Below are 14465 nucleotides of genomic sequence, written 5' to 3'. Positions count from 1 at the left end.
CAGCCGCACGGCAAGGTGTCCCTTTTGGACGTCCCTATCCCCTCCGCCCTCCTGACTGGGTCGAGGATTTGCTCACCCCGCCCCCACGTGGAAGGCCACCCAGCTGCACGCGGGGAGAGTGAACGCAGTCCTCCGGCCCCTCCAGTGGAAACTAATTTTTACACGACAAGAATAAATCCCGCAGGCAAATTGCAGTGCTGCCCTGACGCTCCGGGCTCGCGTGATTATGATGAGGTTGTCGGGACAGACAGTGGGAGGGAGAGGGCTGAGGACTGGCTTTGCCACTGTCCGGATCCTCCCAGGCGTGCCCGGGTCTCGCTGTGTCTGCAGAGGGAGAGGGGCCTCTGGTGCCAGCCCCACACTGGCCTGGGCCTCCCGCAGACTGGGGCATCTGTCTGCCCAGCCAGAGGCTGGCGCTCAGGGGTCATGGCTATGGCCTCAGCGCTATGGCTGGGGTCAGAGGGAGACGGGTGGGCGTGCTTTGGTCCCTCCTCCCTGGATGACAGCAGCCTCCTCGCCAGCCCCCCTGCTGCCTCTCCTAGCCTAACATCCCCTCCTCCCCACAGGGGCTGGAGCCAGCTTTTCCAAACACACATCAGGTCATGTCACCTCTCTGCTTAAAACCCTCTGAGACTTCCATCACTCAGAACAAAGCCCCAGTACCCCCAGGACCTGGCTGCTCTCCCCGAGCTGTCAGCCAGGCTGTGAGGGCTGAGACTGGGCAGCTTTTTTACTGCGACATCCCAGTCCTGGCTTGGTTCTTGGGACCTAGTAGATGCTCAGTAAACACTCTAGAGTGGATGAACGAGCCTCGGGGTCCTTGTCTGGAAAACAGGGTGATATTAGTCCCTGACCCACAAGACTGAATGAGAATTAGAGACATGGTGCAGATCACGTGCCCAGCTCGTGGTCAACACTGTGAGTAAGTCGGGTTTGCGTTCCCCCCGAGGGAACACCCTTCTCTTACCTCTCCCCCCTGGGGGAGTACAGGGCTGGTTACTCACTCAGCAGGGAGGCGCTGAAATATTAGTCAGGGCCTCATCCACATGGGGTCAGGGCTTGTGTTAACTACACACGAGCCAGTGGAAGAGACCTGACCACAGGCGTTCGGCAAGGCTGTATCTTGATGTCTCGTGGGTAGAAGTGGAAACTGAGGCACAGAGAGCCAGATGGCTTGTCTGCAGGGCCTTGTTATGGGCGGAACCCAGAGCTCCCCTCCACCCCCGAGATGGGTTTGTCTTCACTTGCTCCAAATGAACACTTTGCACTTGCTGGAAAACAGAACTGCTTAACGTAAGCAAATGCCAGTAATTAGCTGTGACAGTGGAAGGGTACATAAGGCCCTGGGCATGGAATCTGGGGAAGTCACGTACGAGCGGAAGAGTTCTATGTTGGGAATAATGACCAACTCAGGCAGAATCTGAGCCATGTGGAGGGTTTGTCCGTTCACTGATTAAGACACTCGTTCCTCTTTTTTATTCAACAAGCCATACACTAAGTGCCTCCTTGTGCCTCAGTCCCTGTGCATCAGCCCAGGATACAAGATGAACAAGACTGCAATGAACAAAGTTGAGTTTTGGATAAGTTATCAGAAGTGAGCTTCCTGGTGGCCAAAGCAATGAGGGAAACCTGAGCAATTATAAGCCCCACGGTAGCCACACGATTCCAAACTGTTAATTGCTCAGGAGAAGCCTAGGTTTTCCTGGCAAAATGATTATTTTAGGTGCCCACATCCACTGTGATCTGTCGCTGATTTGGCAGCGGCACCTTGGACTTGTGTGTGTAACAATTGACCGGCACAGATAATACCTTCAAACTAAACATGCCTGCTAAGGACCCGTTTTTCTTCATTCTCCTTCAGTCAAGCTTTTGCTTGTGTTATCCCATGCACACACCTTTCCTTCCGTCTCTACCTGCATCTGGAAGGGTCAGGTTGGTGACACCGCCTCGGGGTAGGGTGGGAGAGCGGATGTCTGTGCCCTCTCTGACCCCCACCTCTCTCCCCGCCCAGACTGCCAGGAGCTGCTGCCAGCACCGACAACCCCTATGGCCTACATCCCTGGTGGGGGCGCCCCGGCAGCGGGGACAGCCCCCGTGGGCTCCCAGTATTGTGTGTGCAAGGTGGAACTGTCAGTGAGTGGCCAGAACCTGCTGGACCGGGATGTCACCTCCAAGTCTGACCCCTTCTGTGTCCTCTTTACAGAGAACGATGGCAGGTGGATTGAGGTGAGGCCCCTCCATGTGTGCCCTGACTGGGTGGAGGGTGGCTAGGTTGCCGGGGAGGGGTTCCCACTGGATCCTGGGACCTCCAGGTTAGACAGACCCTTGGAGGTCATTGGAGGGTGGGCCAGGGGTTACTTAGAAGATTGTTGCTTTTAAAATTGGATTTTAGGGGCACCCGGGTAGCTCAGTCAAGTGTCTGACTCTTGCTTTTGGCTCAGGTCATGATCTCACAGTTCATGAGATTGAGTCTTGCATTAGGCTCTGTGCTGACAGTGCAGAGCCTGCTTGGGATTCTCTCTTTCTCCCTCCCTCTCTGTCCCTCTCCTGCTTGCATTCTCTCTTTCTCTCTCTCTCAAAATAAATAAACATTTTTAAAAATTGTACTTATATTATTATTTCAAATAATTGTATTTGTAAGTTATTATAATTCATAGATTTAGATTTATAATTATATTGTTTCATATCATAATATTTTATTAAGTTTATCTATGTATTTTGAGAGAGAGAGAGAGAGAGCATGCACGCAAGCAGAGGAGGGGCAGAGAGAGAGGGAGAGAGAAAATCCCAAGCTGACTCCATACTGTCTGCACAGAGCCCTATGTGGGGCTCAAACTCATGAACCAGGAGATCATGACTTGAGCTAAAGTCTGACAATCAACCCACTGAGTCACCCAGGTGTACCCCCCCATATCATAATATTTTAAATTACTGTAATATATAGTTAAAATATATTTTAGGGTTTTACAAAATGCTTCCATTTTTAAAACAACCTTCCACATTTATTTTTTGTTAAGTTTATTTATTTATTTTGAGATAGAGAGTACACTTGTATGAGTGGGGTGGGGGGCAGAGAGAGAGAGAGGGAGAGAGAGATCCCAAGCAGGCTCCACACCGTCAGTGCAGAGCCCGACATGGGGCTCAAACTCAAGAACTATGCGATCATGACCTGAGCTGACATCAAGAGTCAGACACTTAACCGACTGAGCCACCCAGGCGCCTCCCCCCCCCCGCCCATGTTTATTCCTAAATGAGCATATAGTCAGTGAGAAGCAAACAGAGAAATGGGGAACTCAGTCTTTGGTCCCAGAGCTGGGCCAAGACCTAGGTCTGTCACTCCCTGCTGTGTGGCCTTGGGCAAGTGGCTGTCCCTCTCTGAGCCTGTCTCCTCATCTGTGAAATGAGGATATTTTCCCTCCCGCCTACCTTGCAGAGACCCAGACCTGGGGCTGTGGATGGTGCTGAGGACTTCTGAACTGGAAAACTTTGGCCTGTGGGCTGATGAGAGATGCAGCCTGAGGAAGGATATTGAGAAATGCAAACTGTTAGCACTTTCAAGTTTTAAAAGAGGCTTTGTTTTTATTTCAAAACGGGTCTCTGTTCGTTGTAGTAAATTTAGAAAATACATACAGCCCTAAAGAAAGTAATCAGCAAAGGTGGGAAACCTGTGTGTCAGAGAGAGAGAGAGAGAGAGAGAGAGAGAGAGAGAGAGAGAGAGAGACCCACTGTTAACCGTTTGGTGTCCGGCCTTTGAGATAGTTTTATGCATGTAAAATTTCCAAAATACGTATCTATTTTTAATAATTATCCAGCTGAGCCACAGCGGGCAGCCCAATGAACGTACTGTGGTTTACAAAGAGTTTCCACAGATGTTGGCTCCTTCTCATGATGCCAAGGAACTGGTGCTGAGATTGTTGACCCATTTCACAGAGGGAAAACGGGCCCAGAGTGGGTAGGGGCCCCTCTGTGTCACCCAGTGCGTTGGTGATACAGCCAGAAGCGGGAGGTGGAACATGAGGTCAGCCGAGGACTAAAGCCAGCATGTCTGGAGCACCCTGGTTCCCTCTGCCGGGTCTCTGGGACCTCCGCCTACCCCTCAGGGAATGGTGTAATCCCCACCGCACCACACCCCCACTCGTGGCATCCACCCCCCACCCCTGGCAATCTGTCTCTCACCCAGGCTGGCCACCCTGGCTAAAAATAGCCCAGGGCCAAGACTTCTTCCATCTCTGCTTCTCCAGCCCTAGGAAATGGACTGGGTGGGAGGAAAAATCAACATAGCCCAGGCCCCAAAATAGACTATCGCCCAGAGTCCGTGGTTTGGGGCCTCAGCGTAGAGGCCAGGAGGCAGTGTTCTTGTCCCAGCCCCACTGCTGACCCACAGTACAAGGCCCTGTCTTTACCCAGGCCTTGGTTTCCACAGTGGGGGGAAGGGGGGGATTTGGTCTGTACAGTTCCCAGTTTGGACATTCCAGGAATCTGTACAACGTACCAACATCTGCCCCCACCTGCCCCTAAGTACCCCTCCCTCTTTCTGTTCCCTCCCTCAGCTTCCATGTGAAATGTGGTTTGAAAAAAGGGTTCTTCCAAGATAAAAAGGCTGAAAAGCACTGATAGTCAAATCCCTTCATTGCACAGAACTGGAAACAGAGGCTCTGATGGCGAAAGGGACTTACTGTCTGCCACTTACCTAGGCAGAGACATGGCTCAAGCTCTTCCCCTGGCACCTGGTGTGGAGCCAGAGTCGAAGAGTTAAGACTGTCCGTGCTAGAGCCAGACCTGGGTTCAAATGTTGACACTGCCCGTCTGGCTGTTCAATCTTAGGTAAGTCCCTTAACCTCTCTGTGCATCAGTGTCCTCATCTGTGAGCCGGGAGTAATAACTACCTCAGCCACCCAGGTAACTGGCCACGAGGGCCTGCCAGAGTAGGTGTTCAGCAAGTTTGAATGACTTCGGGCAGCCCGAGAAGGGTTGAACCAGCTGCCTGACTCAGGCTCCCGCTTCCCCGCCCCTTTCTAGTACGACAGGACAGAAACTGCCGTCAACAACCTCAATCCCGCGTTCTCCAAGAAGTTCGTCCTCGACTACCACTTTGAGGAGGTGCAGAAGCTCAAGTTCGCCCTGTTTGACCAGGACAAGTCCAGCATACAACTCGATGAGCATGATTTCCTGGGCCAGTTCTCCTGCAGCCTGGGCACGGTGAGCCGGGCCCCTCCCGGTGGACGAGGGCAAGGGAGTCCTCACGTTGGGCATCACCCTGCTCCCAAGGACAGGGCGGTCCCTTGGAGAGGGCCTCTGCTGCCACCTGCTTTCCCTGGCCCCATTTTCCTGGCTGGCTTTCGAGGTAGCATCACAAATGCGGATAGGCTTGGGGGGCAGCAGGCACGAAAGGGGGTAAGCAGCCTGGTGGTTTGGGGCCAGGCTGAAGAGTTTTCGGTGGAAAACACTGAGCACGGTGCCTGCGAGCTGTTGCCACACAGGAATGGGGACCCCACGTGGCCAGAACTGATTGTCAGAAGTGATCAGATGCGGTCTTGACTTCCTGGCTTAGGAGCACCTGACCAGCAACCACGGCACCCATGGGCATCCTTCTCCGTGGCTGGCTTACCGTGTAACCTCGGGCAACTTCCTTTCTCTCTCTGGGCCACACTTTCCCATCCAATTCAGTCCTTGGTGAGGTTATCGAGGCTGGAGATCGCAGGGTTAGGAGTTCCAGCCCTTTTTGCTGTGTGCCCTTGGGCAAGCCCCCACCCCCTTCTGGGCCTCAGTCTCCCCCCATTTCACTTGGGGCCTGCTGACGACTGCTTAGTCTATGGTGATGATGGAGGAACAGTGCGCATTAAAAATGGCCTGGGCCTTCCAGGAGATGGGATGGAAAAAACACAAGGGCCCACCGTTGTGTGAGAAGCAGGGTGTGTCCCTGGGATTCTGCCTGGAGTCCTCGCCCTCAAAGGGTAACTGAGGAGAGAGCTGGAGGGTGAGCTGGTGGCACCTGCCACCAGCAGGACTGCCCGTAGCCTGGAGAGGGGGCAGGGCGGGCAGCAGGTTGCCAGGGCCCCGTGAGAGATGTGGCCACAGCATGGAGGCCTCTGGACTAGAGCTGAAGCCGTGGGAGCGTCAGGTCTGCCAAACCACCACTCGGCCTTGCTCTCCTCCTGGTCGTCTGGTGCCTTTTGGCGCCCCCCGTGGCTGTACCCACAGCCCAGGGTTGCGCGCGGGGTGATGAAGGCCACCGTGCTCCGAGCAGGTAGGGAAGGGCGAGGGCAAGAGTGGACTGGGGAGGAAAACCAGCACGTGCGCACGGCAGCACAAAGAAACACTGGCATCCCCCCCCCCCCAAGAAACCGAGGACCAGGGTGGCCCAGGAAGAGTGTGGGGATGGGGTACAGAGATGGCGGAGGGGCAACTTTACAACGTGTTCTGCTCTTCCTCTCTCTATTGTGTTGATCGCCGACCGAGCGCTGTGTGCATGCCCTCTCTCTTCGGAGCGTGAAAATACATAGGATTTGCTCTTCTCCATCAGGATCACACCCTGAGGAGGGTGGGGTCCGTAGGTGGCTTTGGGGGAGGCAGTGAGGGGGCTTGACTCCCTGCAGGGGCCTCCAGAATGTGAGCCTGGTAAGAGCCTTTGCCTGGGGGCAACCGGGTCAGTGGGAGTGGACTGCAGGGATTGCGCCCCAGCTGTGGGACATCCAGCGAGTGTCTTAACCCCTCTGGGCGTCTGTCTCCTCAGCTGCGCCCTGGAGTCAGCGATGGTTGCTGGTTGCATGGGGAGGTGTAGCCAGCGACCCGCCAGCGCCAGCGCGGAGCCGAAGCCGCGTGCATGCGCGTGCTGTGAGCGGTGACTGCTGAGCATTTTTCCTCCCCACCAACCCTCAGGAGCGCCACTCTCCTCTCTCCTTCCCCACCCCAGATCGTCTCCAGCAAGAAGATCACTCGGCCTCTGCTGCTGATGAATGACAAGCCTGCAGGGAAGGGCCTGATTACGGTACCAGCCCCCTCCCTGCTCTCCGCACCCCTCCGCCTTTGCTCGCTGCCCTCCCCCATCAATGGGCTGCTTCCCTGCCAGATAATCACCAGCTTTGTTTGGAGTAAAAAGGCCCAACTTACAACTTAGCAACAGGTCTCTTAGCAACGGGCTCCTGGCTCCACATATGATGCGTTGGGGGCCGCTAAGCTGGGAGTCGGGGGCTTGCTAGAGGCCCCTGTGGCCTCCTACTCCCAGGGCAGGGGCGCTCCTACTCATTCCTGGAGTCCACCCTAGCCCTCCCAGCTGGCCCTCCCCTCCTGGCCTGCCCTAGGGGGTCTTTGAGGAGCGCCTGACCCGTGGAGCTCTGTTTGCGGCTGCAATGCGCAACAGTTCCAACTGCGCGGTGCGCAATAGTTCCAGCCATGGGATGTGCAATGATTCTAGTGATGTGCAATGAGTCCAGCCTTACGCAGGCCCTCTGCTCGGAACAGTCCTGGGTCCTCAAGGTCTCCTAGAAGGCTGGGAAACCTGTTTTACAGATGAGGGACCTGGAGCCCAGAGAGGAAGTGCCCTGGGGAGGTGAGGCTCAGTGAGATTCTCTCCCTTCAGAGACGGCGTGAGGCCAGAGGAACTGGCCAGCTAGAGGGAGGAGGGCCAAACCTATATGTGCTCATATATAGTCACCCCCCCTGCTCTGGAGCCTCCCTGGCTCCCCACTGCCCGTGGCGCTTGGCATTCAAGGCTGTGAGGGACCCCACCTTGCTTTCCTGCCTCAGCCGTGTTTTACGCCTTCGTGTGCATGCTCTGGCTTCAAGGCAAACTGAATTCTTAGTATACCACACATATCACAGACCATTATCCACGGTTCCTGCCGCTTGAATGTCTCCTCCCAACCTCTTGGGGTTCAGAACCTCCTTATCTAACTACCTTCACCAGCCAGCTCCCCTCTACCTGGGAACCAGCCCGGCTGGTGTAACTGTTACCCCTAGCACTTCCACCGTGCCACTCCAAACCTCAGTGCCTAACTCTGTGAAATGGGGGCAGTAATAGGACCTATCTTGCAAGGTGGTTGAGCAAGTCTCTGCTGGAGGAGAGGAGAGGGAGCCTGGCATCCAGCCTGGCTTCCGTGTAGTTCTGGAAGGTCAAGTATCTTGTAGGTAAGGCTGCCCTACGAGTGTGGGGGGAGAGGAAGCCCTCGCCAAGAGAGGACCCAGCTCGCCTGTGTTGCTGTTGGCCCAAGGGCGTTCCCTGCTACCCTGTGAGGAAGCGGAGACAAAGAGAGGCCTAGAGAGGGCAAAGGTAGCCCCAAGGTCACTCAGCTGGTCCATCACTGGCTGGGTTGGGGCCATAGGGTCATGGCCAATGGTGAAGGCGTGGAAGACAGATGACAGCATGAGCTGACAAGACAGCAGAGGGAGCTCAGGTGACTCCTGGACCTCAGTTTCCCTAGCTGCACGGTTAGGTTGCTAGAATTCCCCAATGCCGTGGCATTTTGAGGTCTGCAGTGGGGCATGAGGGGGCCTGTCAAGCTGCTCCCTGGCCCAGAACCTCTCCCTAAGGCTCAAGACCTCCCCTCATGTCTGGTAACAGCTTCACATGGCCTCCTCTCTTGAGCCACACGGAGTCACTTCTGGTTCCTCATATTCAGACGGGTTACCCCATTTCCCAGAAGATGGCAATGGAGGTTTTGGAAAACCTCCATTGAAAAGACAAGGGACATGACCAGGGTGGCCCGGTACTCCCCCTCCTCCTTTTTCCCCTTCCCAGCCCTGGAGAACTGACTCCTGAGCACCCGTGCTCACTCTGCCTGGCAGGCGCCAGGGGGAGCCAGAGGGACAGGTCCCACCCCTCACATGCCTGTGGCTTTACAGATTGCTGCCCAGGAGCTGTCAGACAACCAGGTCATCACGCTGAGTCTGGCGGGCAGGAAGCTGGACAAAAAGGTAAGACAGGCGAGGAGGGGTTTCTCCATCAGGGAGCAGTATCCCTCCCCCAGCCCAGGGGTGTGCGGCCTAATCCTGGTGCTTCTGGCTATCACCTTTATCACCCCGCATCCAGGAACAAGTCCGTAGCTTAGGACCAAGTTAGAACCTCTTTACCACTGAGGTAGTGAGTTTCCCGTTATTTAGAGGTATTCAAGACGTAACTGGAAACCCACTGCTCAGTATAAATTGCTAGGATCCTTATAGTAACATACAGGGCCCCGCCCCTGTCACAGCCCCCCACCCCCACCCCAGACCTCACCCTTTCTACTCTCCCCACCTTCATTCTGCCTCAGCCAAATCAGCCTCATCGTTGTTCCAGGATTACATCAGGCACTCTCCTCAGGCCTCAAAGGCCTCAGGACCTTTGCCCTTGGTATTCCCTCTGCCTGGGAAGTTCTTTTCCCTGAATGTTCCCTGACACATTTTTTTTTTTTTTTTAACTTAAATAAATGGATTTCCAGAGGACATCATCTCCCTTCTGTGATGGGCTGGGATAGTTTCAGTTTTTCAGATGCCCACTAAAATAAATTAAAATCACATCCTCCCATTGGCATCGCCCTGCACTGGAAACAATCGCCCTTTGGAAGTCCCGGCCGGTCTACGTTGTAGCTCCTGCGGACTCCAGGTCTCAGGGTCTCTGAACATAGGCTTTGGTAACCCCAGGATGGTGGGGGAGCTGGTTGGCCCCAGGCCACTGGCTCTGCCCACCGCTCCCGCACCTGAGCCTGGGTTGGGGGCAGCGGCTGGGCCACCCCACCTCTCATCTGAATCCGCCAGAGTCGTGCCTCCCTCACCCACATCCTCCTGCCTCCTCCAGGACCTCTTTGGAAAGTCAGACCCATTTCTTGAGTTTTATAAACCGGGAGATGATGGCAAGTGGATGCTGGTTCACAGGACTGAGGTGGGTGCATGGGATTCTGGGGGTCTCTCAGCCAGTGGGTCTCTAGTCTGGCCACCCCCAGTGTCTCAGGATGGGGCTGTGTGGTCGCAGCCATGCAGGGAGCAGGAAAGGCCACAACCGTGCCCAAAGGATTTGTTCCCTCCCCGCCAGAGAGATCCTCACTTCCATCCCCAGAAGCATGGTCGTGGGTCTCCCCACCCCCATCCCCATCGGGTCCCACCCCAGAGCACTGCTGCCCTGGGCCTGAGTTCACCCTTGGCCCTCACGTCCTGCAGGTGATCAAGTACACGCTGGACCCTGTGTGGAAACCATTCACTGTGCCATTGGTGTCCCTGTGTGATGGGGACATGGAGAAGCCCATCCAGGTGAGGGGACGCTGGGAGCCCTGCACCCCACCCTGCCAGCTCCAGCCTCCCAGTCTATCTGAGGCTTTCTGGGGATGCCTTGGCAAAGCTTCTTTTCTTTTCTTTTCTTTTCTTTTCTTTTCTTTTCTTTCCTTTTTCTTCCTTCCTTCCTTCCTTCCTTCCTTCCTTCCTTTCTCCCTCCCTCCCTCCATTTCTTTCTTTCTTTCTTTCTTTCTTTCTTTCTTTCTTTCTTTCTTTCTTTCTTTCTTTCTTTCTTCTTTCTTAACTTAGGATTTTTTTAAGTTTATTTATTTATTTTTGAGAGAGAGAGGGCACAAGTGGGGGAAGGTCAGAGAGAGAGGAGGAGAGAGAGAATCCCAAGCAGGCTGTGCACTGTCAGTGTGGGCTCAATCCCACAAGATCATGACCTGAGCTGAAATCAAGAGATGGATGTTTAACTGACTGAGCCCCCCAGGGACCCCCAAAGCTCTTTCTTATCAAGGTAGAAAGGAGAACCTATATAGGGGGAGAGACAGGGGACCTGGGCTCTCGTCTCGGGTCTGCCTGACCTTCTGAGCCATCTGGGCAAGGCTCCCGTCTCTGTGAGCCCTTCTCTAAAACAGGAACAGAATGGCTGTCTGGTTCTTCCCAGAGGGCTGTGTTGCTGCCAGCTGGGATAACAACTGTGAAAACACCTTGAAGGTGACCAAGTGTTGTCCCTGTGGTGTTTTGAGGTGGACAACTGATGAGGACAATGAATACTGGTCTCTAAAAACCCTCAGGGGCCATGTCTGAGAGATGGGGAAGAGGAAGCCAGCAAGGCGAGGGCGGGGATTCTGAAACACAGTACTAGGAAACCTAGTTCTGGGTCTACTACTGCCACTGCGAGACTTTGGGCAAGTGCTTCTCTCTTGAAGCCTCAGTTTACCCGTCGGTGGCATGGGTATGATGATTCCTGCCTTCCTCCTAGGAGTGGTGGCTAGATTAGAGAGCATGGAAAACTGGGATTTTTTTGTACCTGTGTCAGGGAAAGTAAGAGTCTAGGGAGGGCCTCAGGCCATGGCCTGTGAAGACAGGTAGATCACAGCCCCAGACAGATGAGGAGCGGAGAGAGACAGGTGTGTAAGGAGTTAAGCTTCCTGCTCCAGAGTGTATAGCCTCCATTGCTGGGGTGCCCCTTTTGCCGGCAATCATGGAAGGCTTCCTGCAGGAGACAGTCCAGGAGCTAACAGTGTCATCCCAGGCCAGCGAGGCAGATGCTGGAGGGTTTGGGGAAGCATAAGCAAAAGGAAGACATGGGGTTTGCTAAGGCAGCTGAGAGGGCTGGAGAGCACGTCCTTGGGGGCTGCTCTGAGGTGACCTCGCTGGACCCATCCCAGGTCATGTGCTACGACTATGACAACGACGGAGGCCATGACTTCATCGGCGAGTTCCAGACCTCAGTGTCGCAGATGTGTGAGGCTCGTGATGGTGTCCCGGTGAGATGGGCCCGTGTGTGTATGACCCTGAAACCTCAGCGGGGGCCGGGTGAGGGGCACAGGCTTGGGCAGACTAGGGCTCAGATCCCACCTCTCTGGCTGTAGGACCTTAAATCAAGAAGGACTTCTTAAGCAAAATATCCAGTTCCTCTGAGCCTCAGTTTCCCCATCTGTCTAATGGGGCAGAGGAAGAGAGTGGGAATTCAATGAGATGATACAGGTAAAGTGCCCAGCATGTGGGGAGCACTCAAGAGTTATCCGTTTAACTCCCCCCAAGAAGCTGGGCCCTGGGGGGTGGTTCTGGGCATACACATAGTTCTGGACATGACATAGATGAGTCATCTGGGGTAGGGAGCAATGCAGATCCTCCTACCTTGGGCAGGCACAGCTTGGTGTGAGCCTGAAGTGTCAGGAACCTTTTCTGGGAGTGGGCATCCAGGAAGGCTTCCTGGAAGAGGCACTGTGGAGGGGATCCTGCGGCCCAGGGGAGGGTCAGTTGCCATGGAAGCACTGAGCTGAGCTTTTCTTTCTCTTCCCATGTTGCCCAGCTGGAGTTCGAGTGCATCAACCCCAAGAAGCAAAGGAAGAAAAAGAACTATAAGAACTCGGGCATCATTATCTTGCGTTCCTGCAAGGTGAGCCAACAGGGGTGGGCACGGGGCAAGGGGCCTGGTTTGGGGTCACACAGGGAGGTATCACCGCAGAAGGTATAGACAGAGCATTGGGGATGGAGCCAGAAAGGCCTGGATTCAAATCCTGGTTCTGCCACATCCTGGCTCTGCGATCTTCTGAGCTTAATCTCTCTGGGCCTCAGTCTCCTCATCTGTAGAATGGGGATGTTAAGTAGGTAAAGCATGTGAAGGGTGGTCTCAGCTCACATTCCTGTGATATAAGGAGGTCCGAGAGGGCATGAGATGACCTTCCAGGGCCTCTGCTAGTTGGAAGGTCACTGGGAGGTTGCTTCCCTTGCTGGTGGCTTTCCCACTGCGTGTTCGGCATCCCAGGGGCAGAGGGACATCGGGTGGGGGTCTACTAACATCATCAAGGGCTCTGGTAACTGTGACTCCCGTGGTAGAGCTGGATCCTCTGAGGCCCAGAAGGGGAGTGAGGTTCACACCAGCAGTGGTCAGGGCTGTCCCTGGATGTCTGGTAGCCAAGCGTCTGCTGGAATGAGGCCGGATGTTAAGGAAGACAGCCTGGGCTGGGGCAGCGAGAGCCCTGGTCGGTGGGCCTGAAGGTCCCGAGTGAGTCCTGGCACCCTCTCCATGCCAGCTGGCTGACCCCAGACCCCAGGCTTCTATGTCCCGGTCTGGAGTCCACGCTGTCACAGGCTGGGGTTTCCACGACTGTTCAGTGAGGTCACAACGCGGAAGTGCTCTGTGAAAGCTGATCCGTCAGGTTACAGCATCGTGATTTTGGGTCCTTGTGCCTGACGCCTCTGTCCCTCAGATTCCCCTTCATGATTTTTGGCACCTGCCTCACTTACTCCTTTTTGTAATCAGCCCTTCTTCTCCCATTCTTCAATTTTTTGTTTCTTTGGCTGGTTTTTGTTTTTTTACTTAAATACATTTATTTTGAAAGGAACCCCCCTCTGACTCCACCAAAATTAGAAGGCCAGCATCCTTTGCCAAAAGGAGCAAAGACCATCAAAACCAACACAGTGTTTTAGCAGCTTTATTAATTTATAGCAGAAGGCCTTGAGCTGGAGGCCTGGTCTCTCTCCGTTCGGAGCGGAGCTTGGTCAGGGCTAAAGAGGGCTTAAGGACTGAACAGCAACAAATTGAGACTTTCTCTGCCGTGTAATTGGTAGGTATAACTGACACTGGGCCCTTGGGCCCTGCCTGGAATCATCGTGCGCGCGCGCGTGTGTGTCTGTGTCTCAGTCTCACCCACTGGAACTGTTGCTCTGAGTGTTGTTATAGAGACTGGAGTTTAGTTATAATGAGACCGGGTCTTCTCTTGGCCTCCTTGACTCTACTAAGGTTTCAGGGCACAGAGCAATCAGCTCTCCAAAGGTCATTCTTGGGTATTGTGACTAGGTAGAGGGCCAGGCCTCAGGTGCAGAGCAGGGGCCCAGTGACTCCCCTGATCCCTTCCAGATAAACCGGGACTACTCCTTCCTGGACTACATCCTGGGAGGCTGCCAGCTCATGTTCACGGTAAGTCTCTCCCCCGCAACCCCACCCCACCCAACCCCAGTGAGGATCCTCCCTAAGGGCTTGGGTCACCACTGTAGCAGGAGGGACATGGGGTAAACTTCGGGAATGACTTCTCCAGGGCAAAGGGTGTGTCTGGCCCAGAGGAGAGGGCATAGGTGATTGGGCCTGAGTCAGGGTGTAGCTAGAGATCAGGGCATGGTTGCTCAGCCCTCCAAGGATTGCTGGTTACACCTCTTCAGCAGGAAAAGAAGCTCTTCAATGGTCAGAAGGCCTTCCTGTCTCCTCTGCTGCCCCTCCTGTTTGCTCATTCGGTTCCATGCACACAGGACCCCACTGTTCCTCCAAGATGCCACGCTCCTTTCTGTTCTAGGGCTTTGCATATGCTGTTTCCTTTTTCTGAAACGCTCCTCCGGAACTTTCTCATGGCTGCTGCCCTACCACCCTTCAGGCCATGGCATAGAGGTCACCTCCTCAGGGAAGCCTCCCCTGATGCTTCCTGCTTCCTTCTTGTCTCTTCTCCTATTTTGATTTTCAGGACACTTGCCACTCTGAAATTATATAAGTATGTTTTCTCTTGTCCCTGTTTGTCCCACTCTGCAGACTGTGAGTACCTTTAGTGCAGGGATTT

The 14465-nt window shown here is 54.5% G+C and overlaps 1 protein-coding gene across 7 annotated transcripts in view; it reads left to right on the top strand.

The window, feature by feature from the left end:
- CPNE2 (copine 2) overlaps positions 1–14465 on the top strand; it is a 47683-nt gene that overhangs the window by 14141 nt on the left and 19077 nt on the right. For 5 of the 7 annotated variants that reach the window (XR_003426157.2, XR_008293513.1, XM_027075821.2 and 2 more), the window contains exons 2-9: positions 5020–5199; positions 6914–6988; positions 8842–8913; positions 9773–9856; positions 10132–10221; positions 11580–11678; positions 12227–12313; positions 13778–13837. Coding sequence is in view for 5 of the 7 variants with exons in the window: in XM_027075821.2 (XP_026931622.2) it covers positions 5020–5199; positions 6914–6988; positions 8842–8913; positions 9773–9856; positions 10132–10221; positions 11580–11678; positions 12227–12313; positions 13778–13837 (747 nt within the window). In the remaining 2 variants the exon portion in view is untranslated. Of the gene's footprint in view, positions 1–2011; positions 2227–5019; positions 5200–6913; positions 6989–8841; positions 8914–9772; positions 9857–10131; positions 10222–11579; positions 11679–12226; positions 12314–13777; positions 13838–14465 lie in introns of all 7 variants that reach the window. The other 2 variants (XM_027075822.2, XM_053210175.1) reach the window with 1 other exon arrangement.

Source organism: Acinonyx jubatus, chromosome E2, assembly GCF_027475565.1.
Source record: "Acinonyx jubatus isolate Ajub_Pintada_27869175 chromosome E2, VMU_Ajub_asm_v1.0, whole genome shotgun sequence".
In the NCBI taxonomy this organism is placed as follows: Eukaryota; Metazoa; Chordata; class Mammalia; order Carnivora; family Felidae; genus Acinonyx; species Acinonyx jubatus.
The sequence above is the reverse complement of the archived record's forward strand: the minus strand, read 5'-3'. Positions and strand labels throughout refer to the sequence as shown.